The sequence below is a fragment of the Nansenia antarctica genome (genome assembly GCF_963989245.1).
Source record: "Nansenia antarctica genome assembly, chromosome: 20".
Lineage (NCBI taxonomy): Eukaryota > Metazoa > Chordata > Actinopteri > Argentiniformes > Microstomatidae > Nansenia > Nansenia antarctica.
In genome coordinates this window covers 11,115,290-11,136,647 of record NC_137693.1, presented here as the reverse complement: position 1 = coordinate 11,136,647, position 21,358 = coordinate 11,115,290, and the positions used below count along the sequence as shown (strand labels likewise).

The 21,358-nt window shown below is 44.2% G+C and overlaps 3 protein-coding genes across 3 annotated transcripts in view; 1 reads left to right on the top strand and 2 right to left on the bottom strand.

Annotated features, from left to right (window-relative positions):
• grk6 (G protein-coupled receptor kinase 6) overlaps positions 1–4,886 on the bottom strand; it is a gene marked incomplete at both ends in the record, with an annotated part of 41,318 nt that extends 36,432 nt beyond the window's left edge. The window contains one exon of the mRNA XM_080549881.1: positions 4,835–4,886. Coding sequence (XP_080406007.1) covers positions 4,835–4,886 — 52 coding nt within the window. The remainder of the gene's footprint in view (positions 1–4,834) is intronic.
• A 3,969-nt stretch (positions 4,887–8,855) lies between these two features.
• On the top strand, positions 8,856–15,420 carry nop16 (NOP16 nucleolar protein homolog (yeast)). Its single transcript, XM_080550171.1, has 5 exons — positions 8,856–9,032; positions 10,046–10,154; positions 11,441–11,510; positions 12,324–12,430; positions 12,701–15,420. Exons 1-5 carry the CDS (start codon positions 8,923–8,925, stop codon positions 12,842–12,844), a joined length of 540 nt encoding a protein of 179 aa, XP_080406297.1. The 5' UTR covers positions 8,856–8,922; the 3' UTR covers positions 12,845–15,420.
• Positions 15,420–21,146, bottom strand: arl10 (ADP-ribosylation factor-like 10; the record flags this gene model as incomplete). The annotated part of the gene is made up of 4 exons (XM_080549431.1): positions 15,420–15,832; positions 16,365–16,540; positions 17,894–18,077; positions 21,015–21,146. The coding sequence occupies 4 exons, from the start codon at positions 21,144–21,146 to the stop codon at positions 15,650–15,652; spliced, it is 675 nt and encodes a 224-aa protein (XP_080405557.1). The 3' UTR covers positions 15,420–15,649.
• Between the last annotated feature and the right edge of the window lie 212 nt (positions 21,147–21,358).

Below are 21,358 nucleotides of genomic sequence, written 5' to 3'. Positions count from 1 at the left end.
GCGGCACTCTCGTTGTGATGCATGCACCGTGCACGTGTGAGGGGCGGCTGTGGCGCAGGGGGTAGAGCTGCAATCTAATGATCGCAAGTTCAAGCCCCGGTTCGAGCCCCGGCTGGCCACATGTCGAAGTGTCCTTGGGCAAGACACGGAACCCCAAATTGCTCCCAGTGAGCGGGCCGGCCGGCGCCTTGCATGGTAGCTTGCTGCCATTGGTGAGTGAATGTGTGTGTGAATGGGTGAATGAGAGGCCGTGCTTTGGATAAGTGCAGTCCGTTTACCATTTACGTGTTTGATTTGATACCCTTCATCATTCAGTTCCATGTAGGGATGCACCAATATATCACTCAGCCCAAGTATGTAGTACAAGTACTAACATTTGGGTACTTGCCGGTACCGAGTACCGATACAGAGTACTTAATAATACCGTCATGTATCAGGGTAGTTTTTCGTTTACATTCTTTTCTCCCTGGCCTTTGACCTGAGGTGAGCCAGCCTCCCGACACTGCACCGCACTGCACTACTTTTATTTCTGCACTTGTATTTGTATTGCACCTTGTTTTTAGTGTATCTGTAGTATCTGTTGTTTTCTCTTTTACTAGTGTTTTCTGTTAAGCACTTTGGGCGGCTGTTTGTCGTTGTAAAATGTGCTATATAAATAAACATGACTTACTTACTTACTTACATAAAGTATGAGTACATGAGCATGGTATTGGGTACTGGTATCACTATCGGTGCATCGTTAGTTTATACATTACATTTCAATGCGATACGCAGCAGTGTGTTATGGGATCGACGGCGGAGTGTTGTAGGAGAGTGAGACCAGACCCATTTCGTCCCATCATGCATTACTGAACACGATGCAAAGATACACGAACACCATGGAAATGACCGGGCAAATCAGTGAGAGAGAGAGAGGGGGGGGGGGGGGGGGGTGAGAGGGGGGAGAAAGAATTAGGGTTAAGGCTGGAGCTAGGCTGGAGCTAGGGATAGGACTGGAGCTAGGGTTAGGTCTGGAGCTAGGGTTAGGGCTAGAGCCCTAGCTCCAGCCCTAACCCTAGCTCTAGCCCTAACCCTAGCTCCAGACCTAACCCTAGCTCCAGCCCTAACCCTAGCTCCAGACCTAACCCTAGCTCCAGCCCTAACCCTAGCTCCAGACTTAACCCTAGCTCCAGCCCTAACCCTAGCTCCAGACCTAACCCTAGCTCCAGCCCTAACCCTAGCTCCAGCCCTAACCCTAGCTCCAGACTTAACCCTAGCTCCAGCCCTAACCCTAGCTCCAGACCTAACCCTAGCTCCAACCTTAACCCTAGCTCCAGTCCTAACCCTAGCTCCAGCCCTAACCCTAGCTCCAGACCTAACCCTAGCTCCAACCTTAACCCTATCTCCAGTCCTAACCCTAGCTCCAGCCCTAACCCTAGCTCCAGACCTAACCCTAGCTCCAGACTTAACCCTAGCTCCAGCCCTAACCCTAGCTCCAGTCCTAACCCTAGCTCCAGACCTAACCCTAGCTCCAGACCTAACCCTAACTCCAGACCTAACCCTAGCTCCAGACTTAACCCTAGCTCCAGTCCTAACCCTAGCTCCAGTCCTAACCCTAGCTCCAGTCCTAACCCTAGCTCCAGCCCTAACCCTAGCTCCAGTCCTAACCCTAGCTCCAGTCCTAACCCTAGCTCCAGACTTAACCCTAGCTCCAGTCCTAACCCTAGCTCCAGTCCTAACCCTAGCTCCAGTCCTAACCCTAGCTCCAGCCCTAACCCTAGCTCCAGTCCTAACCCTAGCTCCAGACTTAACCCTAGCTCCAGTCCTAACCCTAGCTCCAGCCCTAACCCTAGCTCCAGTCCTAACCCTAGCTCCAGCCCTAACCCTAGCTCCAGACTTAACCCTAGCTCCAGCCCTAACCCTAGCTCCAGCCCTAACCCTAGCTCCAACCTTAACCCTAGCTCCAGTCCTAACCCTAGCTCCAGACCTAACCCTAGCTCCAGACCTAACCCTAGCTCCAGTCCTAACCCTAGCTCCAGACCTAGGGCTAGGGTAAAATCATAAGACAACTACACAATAATAACACCATCAACAACAACAAGAAACAACCACATGAGGGAAGGGAAACACTGAACTGTGAGGAAGCAGATACAATACATGTGTCATATCATAACTATACATATATTGATATTCATCTCATGTATATTCATTTATGTCACGGTAATACCATGTCTTTTGGTTCGATGCCAAACTACATGTTGTTGTCTCAGTACTTGTACTCTGTCTAATCTAATCTAAATTAAACTTAAACTTAGGCTATCCCTATGCAGAAAACAACAATGTACTAATGTACTAATTCACCCAAATGGTGGAATGCACAGCCAGTTTACATTAGGGAATGCAACCTCAGCAAATATGTTCAAGTCAAGACTAAAAACACATCTTTTTAATATTGCCTTTAAATGACTAAATAATTAAATGATGATTATATAATGATTGGAGCACTTTGAGCTGCAACGTTTGCAGGAAAAGTGCTATACAAATAAAAAGTTATTATTATTATTATTATTATTATTATTATTATTGTTACTAAAGTATTCAGTAATAGGGTACTACCAACGGACCACTATGTGGGTTTTTAACCGTCCTAGAGAATACGCCTGGGTCGAATGCGGCCTCGACAACTTTCTGATGTAACACAGCCCTCTGTGGTGGTGGTGGTGGTGTCCCACTGTACAACTAGGCCCAAATCCAGCCCCAGGCCACAGTACCCTGCTCCTCCCAGACAGGCCCTAGGTTCTGACTCATCAGCTACTGTATTTGACTGACAAATAACATTGGCGAGAGAGACACCACAAGCCTGGGTTGTGTCCGTTCAAGAGGACACACCGCTGTTCTTCTCTATCAAACAGAGGGGGAATCGTGTACAGTGTGTAACAGATACAGTAGGCAAGCAACAGTAGACAGGGTGGATCCCTCCCTGTCCCTGACTCACAAACACATTATCGATATTGTTAGAGAGACAGACAGACAGAGAGAGAGAGAGAGACAGAGAGACAGAGAGAGAGAGAGAGAGAGAGAGAGAGAGAGAACAATCATCAGCAAGTACAGTACCACTGGTGTAGACTATTCCACTCAACAGACAGACAAGCAGACAGACAGACAGTCAGGCAGGCAGACAGACAGACAGACAGACAGACAGACAAGCAGACAGACAGACATACAGACAGACAGACAGACAGACAGGCAGGCAGACAGACACTGTCAAATACTGTAGAGGCCTTGGTTTCATCTCTTTCATGAACACATTTCACACAATCCCACAGTTGTGGAATTTGCTTGATTTCATAATTCATACATCATAAAAGTGTGTGATCACACTGACTTTAGGCTGTAGCAATCCGGTACTCTGACAGTAGGTATTACCCGGGCCAGAGGGAGCTTTATCAGAGTATAGGGTCAACCACCCTGAGTATGGAACGAAACATTTCTCTTATAAATAAATAAACAACATGCGGGACTGATAACGCAGGGCATGCAGCGTGGTTGAAACGACACTCCTACTCTTACCCGTTGATCACATTAGAGCGCTGCTCTCTAATCGCGTTTAGATACAGGGGTAAAACTAATCTGATTACATCTACCATTTACTTTGGGAGGTAGTACCACATGACTTGAATTACGAAATGAGTGCTGCTTTTTAAAATATATATATAGGTACAGTACAGGCCAAAGGTTTGGACACACCTTCTCATTCAATGTGTTTCCTTTATTTTCATGACTATTTGGTACATTGTAGATTCTCACTGAAGGCATCAAAACTATGAATGAACACAGGAATTATGTATTTAACAATAAAGTGTGAAATAACTCTAAATATGTCTTATATTTTAGATTCCTCAAAGTAGCCACCCTTTGCTTTTTTGTTGTTAATAAAATATATAATAATAATATTAAATATAATATGTGTTAATAATAATATGTTATTATATATATATATATATTTAATATTATTATTATATATTTTATTAACAACAATTTTATTTTATGTAAATAGTCATGAAAATAAAGGAAACACATTGAATGAGAAGGTGTGTCCAAACTGTTACATATATTAATTTCTGTCAAGTGAAGTGGGTGATCTATGTGTGTAGCATATGCAGCCTTGTGTTTCAGATTAGAAATAAACTCTGCTTGTTGTTCCGTAAAAGCAACAACGTTTTCTCGGCAAAGGATACACCTGCCGTGGCGTAGTACAGTAGCCCAGATAAATGCTGTTTCTGTTGTCATTCCCCAAATCACAACCTTACAACCCGATCTTAACAATCACACCGCAAGCGCGCTGCCGTTGTTACCATAACAGATCCACACAATTGCCCATGCCATGTTAAGGGTGTTTTTTATTTTGTATTTCTCTCTCTCTTGCCAAATATTCTGTTAAACATCCTGTTTCGCAAAAAGACATAAGAGAGAGGGATGCTCGCTGCACGTACACAAAATAAGGGAAATCGAAAATCTGCCTCTGCAGTCATTGACAGTCAGTTGCATCCTTTCCATGCATGATGTCCCGAGCGAGCCAAGGTTATACCCCCTCGGATCAATCTAATCTCTCGGAGGCCAGAGAGGCCATATGGGGATGTTATAATATAACGCTTTATCTTTTACGCTTCAAAGCCTTGCAAATAGAGAGAGAGAGATGCAGCCAGCAGCTATCATCCAGCTCCGTTCATCCACCGAGCCGCCAGGCTTCCGGAGGGACACCCCCACCCCCCCACCCCCGGGGTTTAGGGTGGTCGTAGCGGGGCTGAGAGTGGAGCTGTCAAGGGCTGTCATCACCCCCCTTCCTTCCCCTTACCTTCTCTCGCTTTCAACAGAACGGTGTTGGCCACGATATTCTCGAGCTCCATGGTTTACCCTCTCGGTTGCAGGCACTGTTGCAGGCCCAACCTCGTCCGTCGCCGGGCTCTGGCAGTGAGCTTGTCCTCCCCCCACACCCCCCCAAGGCGGAATATTTTAACCCTGGATGACACTCTCCAGCTCGGTCGCTCGCCCCCCCGTGTCTCCGCCCTAGCAGCGCTCCAGAGCTGCGTCGATTCCAACCGGGCTGTTTACCCCCTGAACCCCGCCCACACGGCCGCTATTGGTGGATTCTGAGAGCGTCGATCATTTCCTCCCCCCCCCTTTTGCCATAGCCACGCCCCTAAGATCACCACATATGGACGTGTATGTGTATTCATATTCATGTCCAGTTATGTTATTCAACGTCAAATGACGTCCGCAAACGCAGCGAGGAGGACTAGGAGCGACTCATCGTGACGTTAGAATTATATGGTTCTATCTCCATTTTTGTCAAAATTGAGTTTTTTACATAATCTGATCCATTAGGTGTTTATTAATGCCTGTGTGGTGTTATTTTTAAAATGTAGAAATGTTTGAGTTAGTAATTAATAAAATACAAAGGTTCCATCTCATAAAACATAATGGAATGTAAACACTTTGATGCTCAATATCTCTGAACTGCCCTAAATGGAGATAAACCTTATAATTCTAAGCTCACATCATCTCACTAACATGAAGTGCCAAATTGTTACACATGTTGCCAGACCGCATGACAGGGTGGGAGATCACATTAACAACAACGTCTAGTTGTGATGATGTTGAAAAAAATCCAACACATATAGCCTATTCATATGAATAGAAGAGAGAACTAAAAAAAAGAGTTATGGAATAGAGTCAGGAAACTGATTAGACATGGTTAACAGGGCCACCTAGAGGCATAGAAACACATGTAACTATTGACAGCAGTATCATTTCAGTTCAAGTGGTCATAATTCATGCAAGAAGCGAGTGTAGTAACACATGAAGAGAATGCATGTATTTATAATGCCATACACATTTTCATGTTGGCTGTCATGTTGTAGCCTATAGACCTAACACTATGATAAAAGTGTGGATGAATGGATGAATGGATGGATTCAAGGATGGACGGATGAATGGATGAATGGATGGATTCAAGGATGGACGGATGAATTAATGGATAGACAAAATTGGAGAACAATCTTGCAACTAATCATCGTTTCCTTCAGATAGCCTACCTGGTGGTTGTTGAGCAGGTCAGGACCTATAGTGTGGGTGGTGATGCTGAGCAGGCCATGAGAGACACCCTATCTCCTCCGATGAGCAGTGCGCCTCTGTCTCCTCTGTTAGAAGCAGTCGTATGTCATGTGCCCAAGTCCATTTGGGCTGGATGGAAATCGAATCAGTGCCGCTGAGGTAACCCTATAACCCAATGAGCTCCAAAAAAAGATGATCCTCTGGCTTACTACTCAAAAAGGTGTCTCTCTCTCTCTCTCTCTCTCTCTCTCTCTCTCTCTCTCTCTCTCTCTGTTTCTGTCTATATCAAATTTTAGCACTATTATATTGTTATATAATATAAAGTTACACAGAAGACGTTTGTGGTATCAACATGAAAATGAGAGAATGATCATGTGTTTACGTTATTAAAGGGGAATCCTCATATTTTATTGTCCTCTAAAAATAGTTTTGCTCTTTTTATTTGCCAACATTTGTGTAAAAAAAAGAAGAAAATTGTTTCATTGATGCACTTTTTCCTGATCCGATGCTGTCAGATGTCTCACATTTAAAACGATGCTTTTACCACCTCCTGTGGTGGTTGATTGTAGTCTTACAATATTGACCTACATGTCAAGGATGTATGCCTCTTGCAACATTCAAAGTGAAGAGTTACATAGGGTTAGGGTTAGGACTATAATCCTAACCTTCTGCCTAAGGTCTTTCACAGACAAGGCTTAAGCCTAGTCCTGGACTAAATCACACTTTAAAGACGCTTTTTAATCTAGGATTAGGCTTAACTATGTCTGTAAAACCTGCCCTGCCCTGCATGTAAACACATAGGGTTGTGAGCCTATTTACAGATACAGTGAAATCAATTGTTATGCATGATTTCTCAATGTAAGACAAAAACACTCTTGTTTTTGTCACCTGTTGAGACCACAACATAAATAATAAATAGATGTGTTTTGTTTCATTGACTTTACCTGTCAATTCTCAACTCTAAATACAACAAGCCTCTTCTTAGAGTGTTATCTTATCTGTATCTCTGATATGTCGTTTTTTTTTTTTTTTTTTTACCTCTAGCCCTATCCACACTCCCAATCCATACAGAGCTATTATGCATGCTCTCTAAGTGGGAGAGACCCCCCCAATCAGTCACATGCATCTGTCTGTTATAGCATCACTTTCTTAAAATAATGGTTTAAATCATATTTTCAAGTTTTGCAAAATACAGAATAAACTGAACTGAATATATACGAGCACTTTGAGCTGCAAAGTTATTATTATACTATTATATGATATTTAGGCAAGTGACTTAAGTCATTATTTTAAAAAGGTGACGATTATGTAATGCCAAATGTTGTTTTCCTAGTGTTGGGATACTCTGATTCAAGTTAATATGCAACGGCAAATATCTGAATTGTTCAAATCTGAAACATTTACTGCCAAGTAAATGTTACAAATAATCATGACAGCTTAGAGGCATAGAGGCCCTACGAGGCTACACAGAGGCCCTACTGAAGTTACATGGACAGTAGCCCTAACATTGGTGTGTCTCTCTCTCTCTCTGAGCTAAGGAACCCATGCAGGACACACTTATATAAAAGAACCAGGCTTTAAGGAAGGAATGAAGGAACAGGAAGTCATAATCACAATCAACAGGAAATCAAAAGCAGAAACAGGGCAGTGGTACTGGAGCCCAAAGAGAGCATGGTTAGACAACGACTAGACATAAGAAACTACTGAGTGGTAGTTCGGTTGTTAAGTCTGACGTCAGACGTGACGTTTAGCAATTTCCGGGTCCAAACCAGAAATTCCCCGCACCAGAGTACCAGTGTACTACAGTGGTAGAATGACAGTTCAATCGTTTTTTAGACTCGGATCTATTCATACAACAAGGGACACAGCAGCACTTTCCCGTTTTTCCCATATTTGTCAGCGTCTTTGAGCCTCGAAAAAGCACTATATAAATATAATGAATTATTATTATTACTGAGGCATTTCGAAGACAGCGCCTCAGCCAACTTTGGACCCGGAAACACGTCACGACTTAACAACCGAATAGCTATAAAGTGGCAGAGTGTAAGACTGACATGGATGAACAAACTGGCTGAAATCCTGCAGCAGATGACCTGATGACCCACAGGTGACACGACTGAGCAGGTGGAGATAGACCCTATAAAACAAAGATATTGATTCCAAAATTACATTAACTATTATCCTTGCATTAAGATGGACTCAATTACTTACTGTTATTTGTTGATGACATTTTTTGCTTTTTAGCTTTTAAGAGTGTCAGTGCAAAGGGTGTGAAGACTTATGCACATGAGGTATTTCTGTGTTTCAATTTTAATCAATGTAGCCTACAGAAATTTCTAAGAACTTGTTTTCACTTTGTCTTTATGGGGTATTGTGTGTGGATTTCTTTATGTAATCAATTTTAAATTGAATCTATAACACCACAAAAATTTGGAAAAAGTGAAGGGGTGTGTTGACTTTCTATAGACTATAGCCTATAATTATTTCTTCTTAGTTAGCATTGACGAGACACGGCTGAATTCTGTTAAAGGAATGACTTGAACCTTAAGTCACAGTCGACGTTAAGTGTAACCGGGCTTTTTCCAATTAATCGCTGCTTTATTTAGCGCCGTTGATGAAATACCCCCCTTGGAGTCCCTAGTGGTTATTTCTGAGTTTCCGACAGCTGCCGAACGCACCATTTATTATGCAGCGCGATGACATCAGAGGCCTAAGAGGCGTTCCCTCTACCCACGTGACATCAACACATGCTTCCTGATCACGCAGACATCTGAGACACGTGTTGTGACTCTGAAATCTTAAACAAGTGATCTATAGCGCTCCATAACAATGCCGAAAGCCAAACAACGATCAAACAAAACGAAGAAGTTCGATTACAATAAAGACAGGAAGAAACTGAAAAAGCAGTTTAAGAAAAGGGAAGCTCCCAGGATCGAGTGGTAAGTCTTCATCTAGCTTCATCAGGCTAGCGGTGGCTAACAGCTACTGGTAAGAGAGACACGCTGGATAGCCAGGTCCCTCATCATGGGGGTGGTGGATATGTGCACCCCTTGACACCGTTATAGACAACTTGTTTGCTTGTTACGAATCATACGTGAACTGTTTTTTTTAACATGATTATCAGTAGCTAGCAATATTTTTGTTTTCTGATTCAATCAGAGATCGCATGCCATGCACAAAACCAGGACATTTATACTACATTTGTACTACTGGTTCTAGGCCCTGGACAATCTAGACAATTTGATGGCTGCTGCTGGATTGAAATCAAGTGCAATACTGAAACACAACTGTGAACATTTCAAACCTGCAAACTGCGACACTTTAAATGAATGTGCAATATGACAACCCATGTGTACATAAGGTTCAGAGATAGGAAATGTTAGGATATTTATAGCATAGCATAGAGTACAGCACAGTGTTTTATTTGTATAGTATAGTGGATAGTGTATATAGCCTTTATTTATGTAAACCAGCTCTTTTCCCTCCTTGTTTTTAGTATTATTATTTTTCTTCCTAGCACCAGGGGAGCCCCCCCCCCCCCCTCCTAAATTTCGTTGTATGGTACCTGTACTGTATTAATGACAATAAAGACCATTCATTTATAGTATGGGCCAGCCAGCAGCTAATTGTGCCACCTGAGCAGGCAGCAGTACACCACTATTAACTAGTCAAAGTCATGATAGATTATGATTATTCGACTGTGTTATTGTTGGCCGGAGCAAAAGCCTGAATCCCTACCGGATAAGATTATTCAATTCACCCCTGATTAACACGGGGGCAACTATAGTTGTTTAGTTTAGCAATCGCCCCTAGTAGGCCAATGTAGGCTACGTCATATAATAATACATATAAATGGCTGTGTTCTAAACATACTTGTTAGACGCTCTAGACAGAATGCATTTTGGAACGCAGCCCCTGTGTGCGTTAATCACGTGTTCCTTCCTGTTTCCAGTCCCCAGATTCGAAATGCCTGGAATGAGAAGAAATCAGTGGCTAAGAACCTGCGAGACATGGGCCTGGCGTTCGACCCGAACCGCTCTCTTCCCATTAAAAAACAGAGTGTAAGTACATAAGAGACACCCTATCTCCTCCGATGAACAGTGCGCCTTCTCCTCTGTTAGAAGCAGTCGTATGTCATGTACCAAAGTCCTGTAATACTCTGTCATCTGCTGCTCGTGGTTCCCACTGGGACCATACTAGTATATACAGACAGAATGTGTGTGTTACGGTACAGTGGGAAAACTAGGGTTAGGGTTAGGTACACGCTGGCATGTCTAACCCTACCCCTAACCCTAGCACCTAACCCTAGTTTCCCCACATGTACCGTATTCCCACATGTACCATAACATTATGCACACACTGCATTGTAAGTCGCTTGGGTAAAAAAAACGTCAACTAAATGGCGTATATTATTATATCATCATATCACACTGGCATCCCAGCATTACATGCATGTTCCAGCCTCCTCTATACAGTCCTTTGGACAGATAGAGTCAGGGATTTTGTCATGTATCGGAAAAAAAAATGGCCATGCCAAGCCACGGTTTGTCATGTGCTTAGTTTATGCTTTGTTGACTCATGCTGGTTGTTCCTCTGGTGGTTGTTCCTCTGGTGGTTGTTCCTCTGGTGGTTGTTCCTCTGGTGGTTGCCTTTGGCGTAAAGCATTAAGCTTGCCAAATGTGCCTTCCAAAAAGCTATTAAATTACTTTGCGAGAAGAGAAATTTGGCAAGCGTGATGCCCGGCAAAGGGGACAACCACCCAACAAACCGCCAATCAGTGAAAGAAGGGTTTTTATTACAAACCGTGGCGTGCTTGGCATGGTGATTTCTTTCCTCGTTACATGGCAGAGCCTATCCGGTTAGTTCCAGCCCAGCATTAAGACGACTGAGTCCATCGATGTGTATGGTGAGGGTTACTGGGGTTGTGCAGGGTCACTTGATAATCTCTTCTGACGTATTCTGGGAAGGACGTGAGGAGAGCAGATGCGAGGAACTCACCGCTGCAACAAAGCTTCCACTGTTCACCCCATCATTTCTTAGAATCAGGTTTCTTAAAACTTGATTCCTCTCCTCCTCCTCCACCACCTCCTCCTTCTCCTCCTCCTCCCCCCCCTCCCCCCTCCACCTCCTCCACTTCCATCCTACAAAACACATTGGAGGAGAGGATCTGTGTCGTCGTCCCCTCCCAATAGAAATTCTTCTCCAATACCTTTTGAGAAGGAAGCGAGTGGAGGACATGAGAAATCAAGTTTCTAACAATTGAGAAAAAGGGGCCCATGTGAGGAGCAGAACAGCAGCTTTTCAGTGTGTCTTGGCGTCTGTTTAACAATAGTCCATGTTCCTACAGATGGTTGCAGGTGGGGGAAAAGAGGCACCTCCTGCTAACAAGTTTGTGAGGAAGCCATATGTTCTCAACCGTAAGTACCGGATCAGATCTCCATATCAGACGCGAAGCAGGTCAATAAGTTGTGTGTGTTCTCCAGACGGATGGATATTAATGTCACACGTTGTGTAAACACCCCCCCCCCCCCCCCCCACCTCTCCCCAAGGCTGGAAATCAGGGCTTTTTCTTGCCACTTTTAACTCAACTTTAACTTCTCTCTTGTTGTGTGTTTTTCTGGGCGTTTCCAGTACACTGTGGACCGGTTTCACAGACAAGGCTTAAGCCTAATCCTAGATTAAAAATAGGAGTGGGCTATACTTTGGTCATTCTTTGTTTTGCTTAGGTGTGTGAAAAGATACAACACGGTAATCTTAAGGTATTTAGCTCGTGTGTGAACGGCGAAGATCACTGCCGGTCCCGGGTAATTTACAGGGAATTTATGTGTGAAAAGGGCTTTGGATTTGTGCCCTGCACACTTTTTTCTTGGACCCCAGGCTGAACATTTTGTCATTTCATGTTGAGAGACGTCAAATGGAATACAAAAAAACGGAGACCTAATAAAAGATACGTGTTTTTGACCTCTGTCTAGCCCACTCCTATTAAAAAAAGTGTCTTCAATGGAGATTTGACATTGAAAGTGCGTTTTAGTCCAGGACCGGGCTTAAGCCTTGTCTGTGAAACCGGCCCAGTCTGTCTGGGGTGTGTAACAGAATCAAGGCTGTTCTTACGTCCGTGAGTTCAACCAGCTGAGTTCAACCAGCTATCTGAATGCGCAGAACCTAAGAATATCCCCCCTTTAGATTTCACCAGTAGATCCTATAATGTCGTGTCTCTTGTTTCTGACCAGAAATGGTGGCGGAAGCCAGTCTCCCTGAGAAGGCAGTCAAGACTCTGTCCCTGGATCTGATAGAGTACGTTCAGCACATGGTCAGGGGACACGGAGAAAACTACAAGGTAAGATCCAGTTTTATCATTACGTCACATTACACAAGTGTAAGGGAGTAAAATTCGTAGGCTTCGGTTCCTGACATTGCAGACGGTTGATCAGCAGATGGTTTTGTGCTCAATCAGGGTGAATGTTAATTCATACTGGGCTGTTCTTACTGTATATAATGTTTCGGAAGTCTATTTTATTCTATTGTCACTTTATTGGGTTGTTGTTGTTGTTTGTGAGCTGCTGTAATGCCTTAATAAAGTATCTACCTCCCTCCCTGTCTTGTGCAGGCTATGGCCCGAGATGAGAAGAACTACTACCAGGACACGCCCAGTCAGCTCAGGAGGAAGTTGGACCAGTATAAACGCTGCCACCCAGAGCAGTACACCGCCTTCATGGAGACGCTCTCGGCTGGGAAGACTGCCTCCACATAACAACGCGCCTTGTGCAGTTTAGAAAAAAAAAAGAAGTTCTGTTTGAAATACTTGTGCTTGATTGAACTTGCCTGGTTGGCGCAAAGGAACCGATGGATTAGTTCTACCCTGCTGCCCAGCTGGAACTCCAGACAGGCTCAAACACTCACAAAGTGTTTTTAAAAAATATATATTGGGTCCAGGTTTTATCTCGATGGAGCCAGAAAGGAATGAGTCTTCTCGTCTCTGGGGAGTTGTTGCTGCTGTTGTCAAATGTGGACAGCAGAGGGCGCCAAAGCACACCTGATAGAATAGGGATATCTACAGAACTGTCAACGTTTGAAAGAAGAACCGGCATACAGCTTTCAACATGCATCAAACACGTCTTTATTGTATTGTTCATACGGTCAAGTATGAGTGGATTCCAAAAAATACAGTTACACAAATTACACAACAGTGAGAACGTTTAATGAGGATATAACTGCTATTTTGAATTAAGTAAACAATTACTTGACTGTGTATTTGTAATCCTACATCAATGTATTTCCTTTTATAATGAAGTGTGCAGTGTGTTCATGTCTACATTCACAGCATCACCTGTTAAGCTTGTGCGTGTTATATCACTGCAAAATAAAATATACTAGTAAAACATTTTTGAGTGAGTAAAAGCTTTACGGTATATTTAAGTATTTCAAGTATTGAAACTGAATGCAATTCATAAAAAACAACAAAGAAATATAAAACATACTCTATGCTGGCAGAGAAACTCATAGGCTACTGTATCAGGAGGTTTGTGCGCACATGAGGGGAGGGAGGGGTGTTGGCAATATGGGTGAATTCTTGAATTATACATCATGCAATTTCACACTTTGAAATGGAAATCGTTGACGGCCATTCATTTGGACGTGGATATTAATCGAAATTGTTTCCACTACATGTCACCCTGTGTTTTATACAACGAGGAAAGAACTCATTGTTAATGATCAATTATGTGAGACGGTGTGGAGAGGTTATTACATGTTTTACTTTTGTAACCGCTAGTTGGATATTACGTCATCTCTTACGAGTTATCTCTGAACGACAGCAGAACATAATAGCTGTAAAGACACCACGTGCCATACTGACCCTTATCAGCTACTTACGCATGTGCTTCTCATCAATCATTACAGCCTCATTTCGGGTACGCAACCGAGTGGTTAATTGATGATTATTATATTATTAAAACGCCCGGAATGCCTCCGAGTTCACACAATAATGTGAGAGAGGCGATCAAATGGAATAATCTACTAGTGTGTATAATCTCTAGTGTTCAGACTATGTGCGTGAAGATAATCTGCGTTAGTCAACAACACAGCTGTGTCAAGAACTATACATGTCCGATAGTGACTGTTCAGCAAAACATGTTTCTGTTTGACCTGTTATGAGACTTTGTCCTACACAGAACGTCAAAACAAGGTCATCTAGCCTACCTATAGATTCAAGATTTTTTTTATTTTTTATTGAGCTGTTCTGTTTGACCAGCATGGAACAACACAAGCTGCTCTGTTTCCCCCTCTGTTTCCTTGTTTTTAAGTATTGTGAATGAGTCATTTTAACAACTCCATATTTCACCTCATTGCATTACAAGTCCATGCCAGACCAGGGTCAAATACCAGTCAAATGCTTGAACGTGTTTGAGGTAAACTGAATCAAGCGTGTGCGTGTGAGACTTGTGCATTTTATCCAGGTCTAAGGTTAGGTTAAGACTGAAGGTACATAGCTTAGTGGTTTGGTTTAATAAAAACTGTAAAAATAACAAATAAAAAGTGAAAACTTGCAGATGTTGACGTTGTAACACCAAACAGAGCATTAATTTCTCAAAGAAAAACGGTTTCATCCTAAAAACAGTGTGCACTGCAACCCTACACTCAATTTAAACCTCACCAGGTGACCTGGCCCCTAAAATACACCTTTACTATATATTTAAGAGAATAAAACAACATTCAATATCAAATATACATCGTTATATGACTACACTGAAGGAGTTAAAAACCTAGCTAGCTAGCTGATAATTGTCACAAAGATAAGAAGCATTGAAGCCAGGAACGCTTGCTACAACACCAACTGTGACGAGCATAATGCTTGGTAGCTAGATATACCTACATACATAGTCTAAAACCCTGTTACTGTATCCACTGACCTAACCCAGTCGGCATTTTAACGTTTATTCACAGTGAATCAACGTCGTGGAGCCAGGTTGAATCACTGTTGAGTTTTGTTTAGATTTTGATAGGTAATTTGATGAAGGTAATTTAGCATTAAACGTTGTATCAACGTTGTTCTTTCAACGTTGAAACAACAACTGGCATAATTTCAGCCACATTTCAAAGTTGAAGGTCAAAGGTCAAGTCACGTGCCGGCTGGGAAGACGCAGACTGTACCCAGACTATTGGTCTATTTGTCCCTGTCGCGACTACCCGAATCGCAACAGAGTTTAGACGAAACCACGCTTACTTCTGCATGACGTGCGCGTCGCCCGCTGCGTTGCTATGGACACCGCAGCTCTCGGCCGTAACCCTAACCCTCACCTTTACCCTAACCCTAACTGTGATCCAGCATCAACATCTCCCTCACGCATCGTGTACGTCATATGCGGAAATGGGCGTGGTTTCGTCTAAACTCTGTTGCAACTCGGGTACGGGCGTCCCTGTCTCTCAGAGAACCTGGAAGGGTCTCCTTTGGTTCTAAAGCATCCACGAACACATCATCATCACACACACACACACACACACACACGCACACACACACCTGCCCTCCTCCTCCTCCCTGCTCAGGGACCTGGGGGTGTCAGATGAGCTGGAGGAGGCGCTCCTGGAAGGCCTGCAGGCCGCGGGAGCGCCCCAGCGCGTCAAAGACCCCCAGGCCGTCGCAGCCCAGCTGAGCAGCCAATAGGAACAGCTTCCTGTCCCCCAGCGTGTCCAGGGACAGGGCGGCACGCAGCTCTGACACGTTCACAGCGTCGGTCTTGTCCTGGAGGGGGGGGGGGGGACACGGGACGGTGTGAGGTCACCTGCTGCACACCACACACACATACACACACACACTCATTTACATTTTTACATTTTGGGCATTTAGAAGACACCTTACACACACACACACACACACACACACACACACACCACACACACACACACACACACACACACCACACACACACACACACCACGCACACACCACACAAACATACACACACACACCACACACACACACTTGTACCCTTCTGAGTCAGATGTAAAGTTGAATCTCGACTCTGTACATCAGGGAGGCTGGTGGAGGTAGAAATCGGAGGACGGGAGGAGGCTCATTGTGATGCAGGAAGAGTATCAGACATCACAAGCCCCGTCCTCCGATGTCTACCTCCACCAGCCTTCTCAGGACCATAGACAGACAGACAGACAGACAGATGAAATAAAAGAAGGGTATTTCAACCCCAACGACATCCATTCCGCCCACAGACACGATCGACGTTCGACAGCCAGGGCTGTATGACAGTCAAGGTCACCTGCTTGTTCCCGACGACCAACACAGGGAGTTGCGTGTCGACTCTGAGGAGGCGGTGCAGCTCTGCTTTGGCCTGGGGGAGGCGGCGCTTGTCGGAGGAGTCCACCACGTAGACCAGGACGTGAGTCTTCCTCACGTACTCTGTCCAGTACGTCCGCAGGTCCTCACCACCTCCGACTGCAGAGGGGGGGGAGCAAGACGGGGGAGCAATACTCCTTCATTATCCATGCGGTTACAGTGTTGCTAGGTAACTAGTGAGCTGTATAAACTAGTGGTATGATATACACTCGCCGGCCACTTTATTAGGTACACCTTGTTAGTACCAGCAGGGGGGGTTGGACCCCCCCCTCTTTTGCCTGCCTTCAGAACTGCCTTAGTTTTTCGTGGCATAGATTCAACAAGGTGCCGGATTTTTTCTGAGATTTTGGTCCATATTGACATTAAAGCATCACGCAGTTGCTGCAGATTTGTGCCAAGAAAATATCCCCCCACACCATTACACCACCACCACCATTTTCGCCCAGACAACTGCCTCTCACTGGATATTTTCGGACCATTCTCTGTTACCCCTAGAGATGGTAGTGCGGGAAAATCCCAGTCGATCAGCACATTCTGAAATACTCAAACCAGCCCGTCTGGCACCAACACCCATGCCATGTTCAAAGTCACTTAAATCATCTTTCTTTCCCATTCTGATGCTTGGTTTGAACGATTCAGCAGATCGTCTTGACCATGTCTACATGCCTAAATGCATCTAGTTGCTGCCACATGATTGGCTGATTAGATATTTACAGTTACAGTTGAAAAGGTGTACCTAATAAAGTGGCCCGGTGAGTGTATATATGTACGTAATGTGTAACTTTGCTATGTGATAAAAAAAAATATAAAAAATGACAACAACAACAACAGTTCCAGTGCATGCGTAATGATTCTATTCCCCGCCCGTCGATGGTGACATGACACTGAATTATTCACAGGTCAGTCACCATTATGGCTATTTGCATAATAAAGTCCAATTGAAAGCCCACGCATATACAATACAATTCAGAGAGATGGATTATGGCTGTCAGTGCATTGAGTCGGAACAGACTCTGCCAGGAAAATGAATGCGCCAAGCGCTGGCACTGTTAGCTGAAGAATATTATAGAATATCAATGTGCTTGCTGCTGGTATCATTTCGATGCGCGTGTCTGTGTTGAAGGCAGGGTTCCTACACGTTTCAACAAGTCACATTTAACACCTTTTTAGACCTTTTTTAGACCTCTTTGGATATGATTTTAGCCCTATTCGTGACACCATATCCATATGATAGCTTTTTGTCATCCTGCTGTAGCTTCGTTGACCAATAATTCCAGCTTGATTAATTTCCACGTAAATAGATGGACAGTGGTCAGGCTGATTTCCTTGCAGGACAAGCTAATCTCATTCTTTAGACCTAGCACCTCCGTTTTTAGACCTAATAACTGAAACTTGGGCCCTTTTTTTAAGACCGGCGCGGGAGCCCAGTGAAGGGTAGAAGACGTCTCTTACTCTCCAGGAAGTCCAGCTGGCAGGCGCGGACGCTGAGGCTCATGAAGTTGAAGCCCCTGGTGGGGCGGCAGGCCCTCCTGCTGGCCCCCCCCTCCCCGGGGGCCAGGCCCTGCAGGATGCTGCTCTTCCCGGCTCCGTCCAGACCCAGGACCAGCACCTGCCGCTTCCCACGCTCCTCCTCCTCCTGGAGAGAGACGCACACATGCGTTACACACACACACACACAGAGTATACGCACACACACACACACACACACACACACACACACACACACACAGAGTATACGCACACACACACTCACAGTATACACGCACACACACACACACACAGTATACGTATACGTGCACACACACACACACACACAGTATACGCGCACACACACACACACACACACACACACACAGTATACACGCCACACACACACACACTCACAGTATACATGCAAGCATGCGTGCACACACACACTCACAGTATACACGCATACACGCGCGCACACACACACGCACACACACACACACACACACAGTATACGCACACACACACACACACACACACACACACACACACAGTATACGCACACACACACACACATACAGTATACACGCAAGGTATAGAATGAGGTCTCAACACCTGTTTCACAGCAACAACACGATCAACTCTCTCAACTCCTCTCAAAGTCTCTAAATATAGATGTTTTTTACTCCTGTGCAGAGTTGCAATACTGGATGTAGTTCTAAACATCAGCATTTCTACTAGGCTTACATATCCCAATGGGGTTAAGGGAGATGTATGGGATAGAATGTTGTGGTATGTATTTGTGGTATGTATTTAACTCTTATTATTTGTGTAGTGTTGACTGTCCAGTGTGTGTAGTGTTTATGTGACTGTCCAGTGTGTGTAGTGTTCATATTAACTGTCCAGTGTGTGTATTGTTTATGTGACTGTCCAGTGTGTGTAGTGTTTATGTGACTGTCCAGTGTGTGTGGTGTTTATGTGACTGTCCAGTGTGTGTGGTGTTTATGTGACTGTCCAGTGTGTGTATTGTTTATGTGACTGTCCAGTGTGTGTAGTGTTTATGTGACTGTCCAGTGTGTGTGGTGTTCATGTGACTGTCCAGTGTGTGTATTGTTTATGTGACTGTCCAGTGTGTGTGGTGTTTATGTGACTGTCCAGTGTGTGTATTGTTTATGTGACTGTCCAGTGTGTGTATTGTTTATGTGACTGTCCAGTGTGTGTATTGTTTATGTGACTGTCCAGTGTGTGTATTGTTTATGTGACTGTCCAGTGTGTGTATTGTTTATGTGACTGTCCAGTGTGTGTATTGTTTATGTGACTGTCCAGTGTGTGTATTGTTTATGTGACTGTCCAGTGTGTGTATTCATGTTTATGTGACTGTCCAGTGTGTGTGGTGTTTATGTGACTGTCCTGTATGTGTATTGTTTATGTGACTGTCCAGTGTGTGTATTCATGTTTATGTGACTGTCCAGTGTGTGTGGTGTTTATGTGACTGTCCTGTATGTGTATTGTTTATGTGACTGTCCTGTATGTGTATTGTTTATGTGACTGTCTAGTGTGTGTACTGTTTATGTGACTGTCCAGTGTGTGTAGTGTTTATGTGACTGTCCAGTGTGTGTAGTGTTTATGTGACTGTCCAGTGTGTGTAGTGTTTATGTGACTGTCCAGTGTGTGTAGTGTTCATATTAACTGTCCAGTGTGTGTAGTGTTCATGTGACTGTCCTGTATGTTTACTCCTGCATTGATTCCTCTGATATCTATGTGACGGCAGCTGGTGTACCTGGGAATACGTTGACAACCAATCAAATTGTTCAGACTTTTATTCTGAAAAATGTAAATAAATGTCAACGTTGTTGAAAAACCAATGACACACTCGCTAGTCAAGCCTAAACACTGCAATGCAATGGATTCGGTGAGTAATCCCCCACTACTACCTAGTTTACTAGAACATTACTTTACATTGTTAGCAGGCTCACAAAACAAGCTGTGTTAGTCGACTAGCGAGTGTGTCATTGATTTTCAACAACGCTGAAATGTATTTACATTTTTTAGAACAAAAGGTTAATGTTGTGTGTTACATTGTATTACAATGCTATTGCATCACAGTAGACAAAGCTAAATGATTGGTCGTTGTGTGAGCAGCCTATACTAGTTCCACTATAGACTTCCCCCGTCAGGATATCTCCATGCAAACACCATATCACATTTTTGTTTACATTTTTACCACTTAGCAGGTGCTTTTATCCAAAGCAACTTACAGTGAGAGATTACAGGGACAGTCTCACTGGAGTAATTTAGGGCTAAGTGCCTTACTCAAGGGCACACTAGTGGTGGTACTCCCAGGTGGGATTCTTCTGATCACCAGTCCACACACACACACACACACACACACACACACACACACACACACACACACACTTCTTATCTTCTGATGACTCACATCCCTTGAATTGATTGGCGACAAAGGACTGTCGGTAGCCTAATCAACACAGACCTTTGATCTGTCGAGATCAGAACATCCCGTGCCGATGTGTGTTGCCTTTAGATGTTTGATGTTTTCAAGTCTTGATTATGTTCCAGGTTCAGGAGGCAGTTAAACATGATCAAATGACATAATGCGAATACATTCTGTGCATTAATATAAACTAGTCTGCCAGTATACCCCCCTCCCCGGTCGTAGCCGAGATATTTGGAAGGTTGATGTTTGTGTTTATGTTGTTGTTGTTAGACAAACACATGCCTACCAGCCTCTTACATCACTTACATCATCATCCTCGTCATCATCATCTGCATCATTCCCATTCTCTCTCCAGTGAATTATTGCTGTTTTTTCAGACAGTTATCGGTTACTTAATCATGCACCAAGCAATATTGCTTGATTCGAGGCTGCCTTAATTAATATGTTTCCATAGGCAAGTAAAGACATGTCTAGACAGCAGAATTGAAGTCCCTGTCCCTGGCTGCGCGCATTGACTGTCTGTGGCGCTCTAGGAACTTTCACTGCGTACGCATGACATAACCCAAGCCTGTAACACTCCCGTCGGTTGTCACAAACACCAAATGATCGGAACTTCTGCGCGCTTGCTTTACTTACTTACTGACTTACCTCTTTGATCATACGGTATTCCGCTTCGGGCGACCATGTTCGCCTTCTGTAGACATAATTCAAGGCGATGAACAGAGCGGACCCGAAGGCAGTCACCGCGGCGGAGAGGGCGATGGAGATGTGCCGAAGCATGGGCCACTATCGCTGGGAACGCCCGGCACCGGCGAAACGTCGCGTTCCAGCCCAGGACGCAGGAGAGAGAAACACCGACAAAGAAACTTACCGTGCAGAACCGCCCTCCGGTGTGCAGAAGGAGTGCACGTGATCTGATCTCACCCCCGTGTGTTTGTGTGGAGAGGAGAGAGAGGGGGCCCTACCTACCCCACCGCCAGAAGCATCTGCCT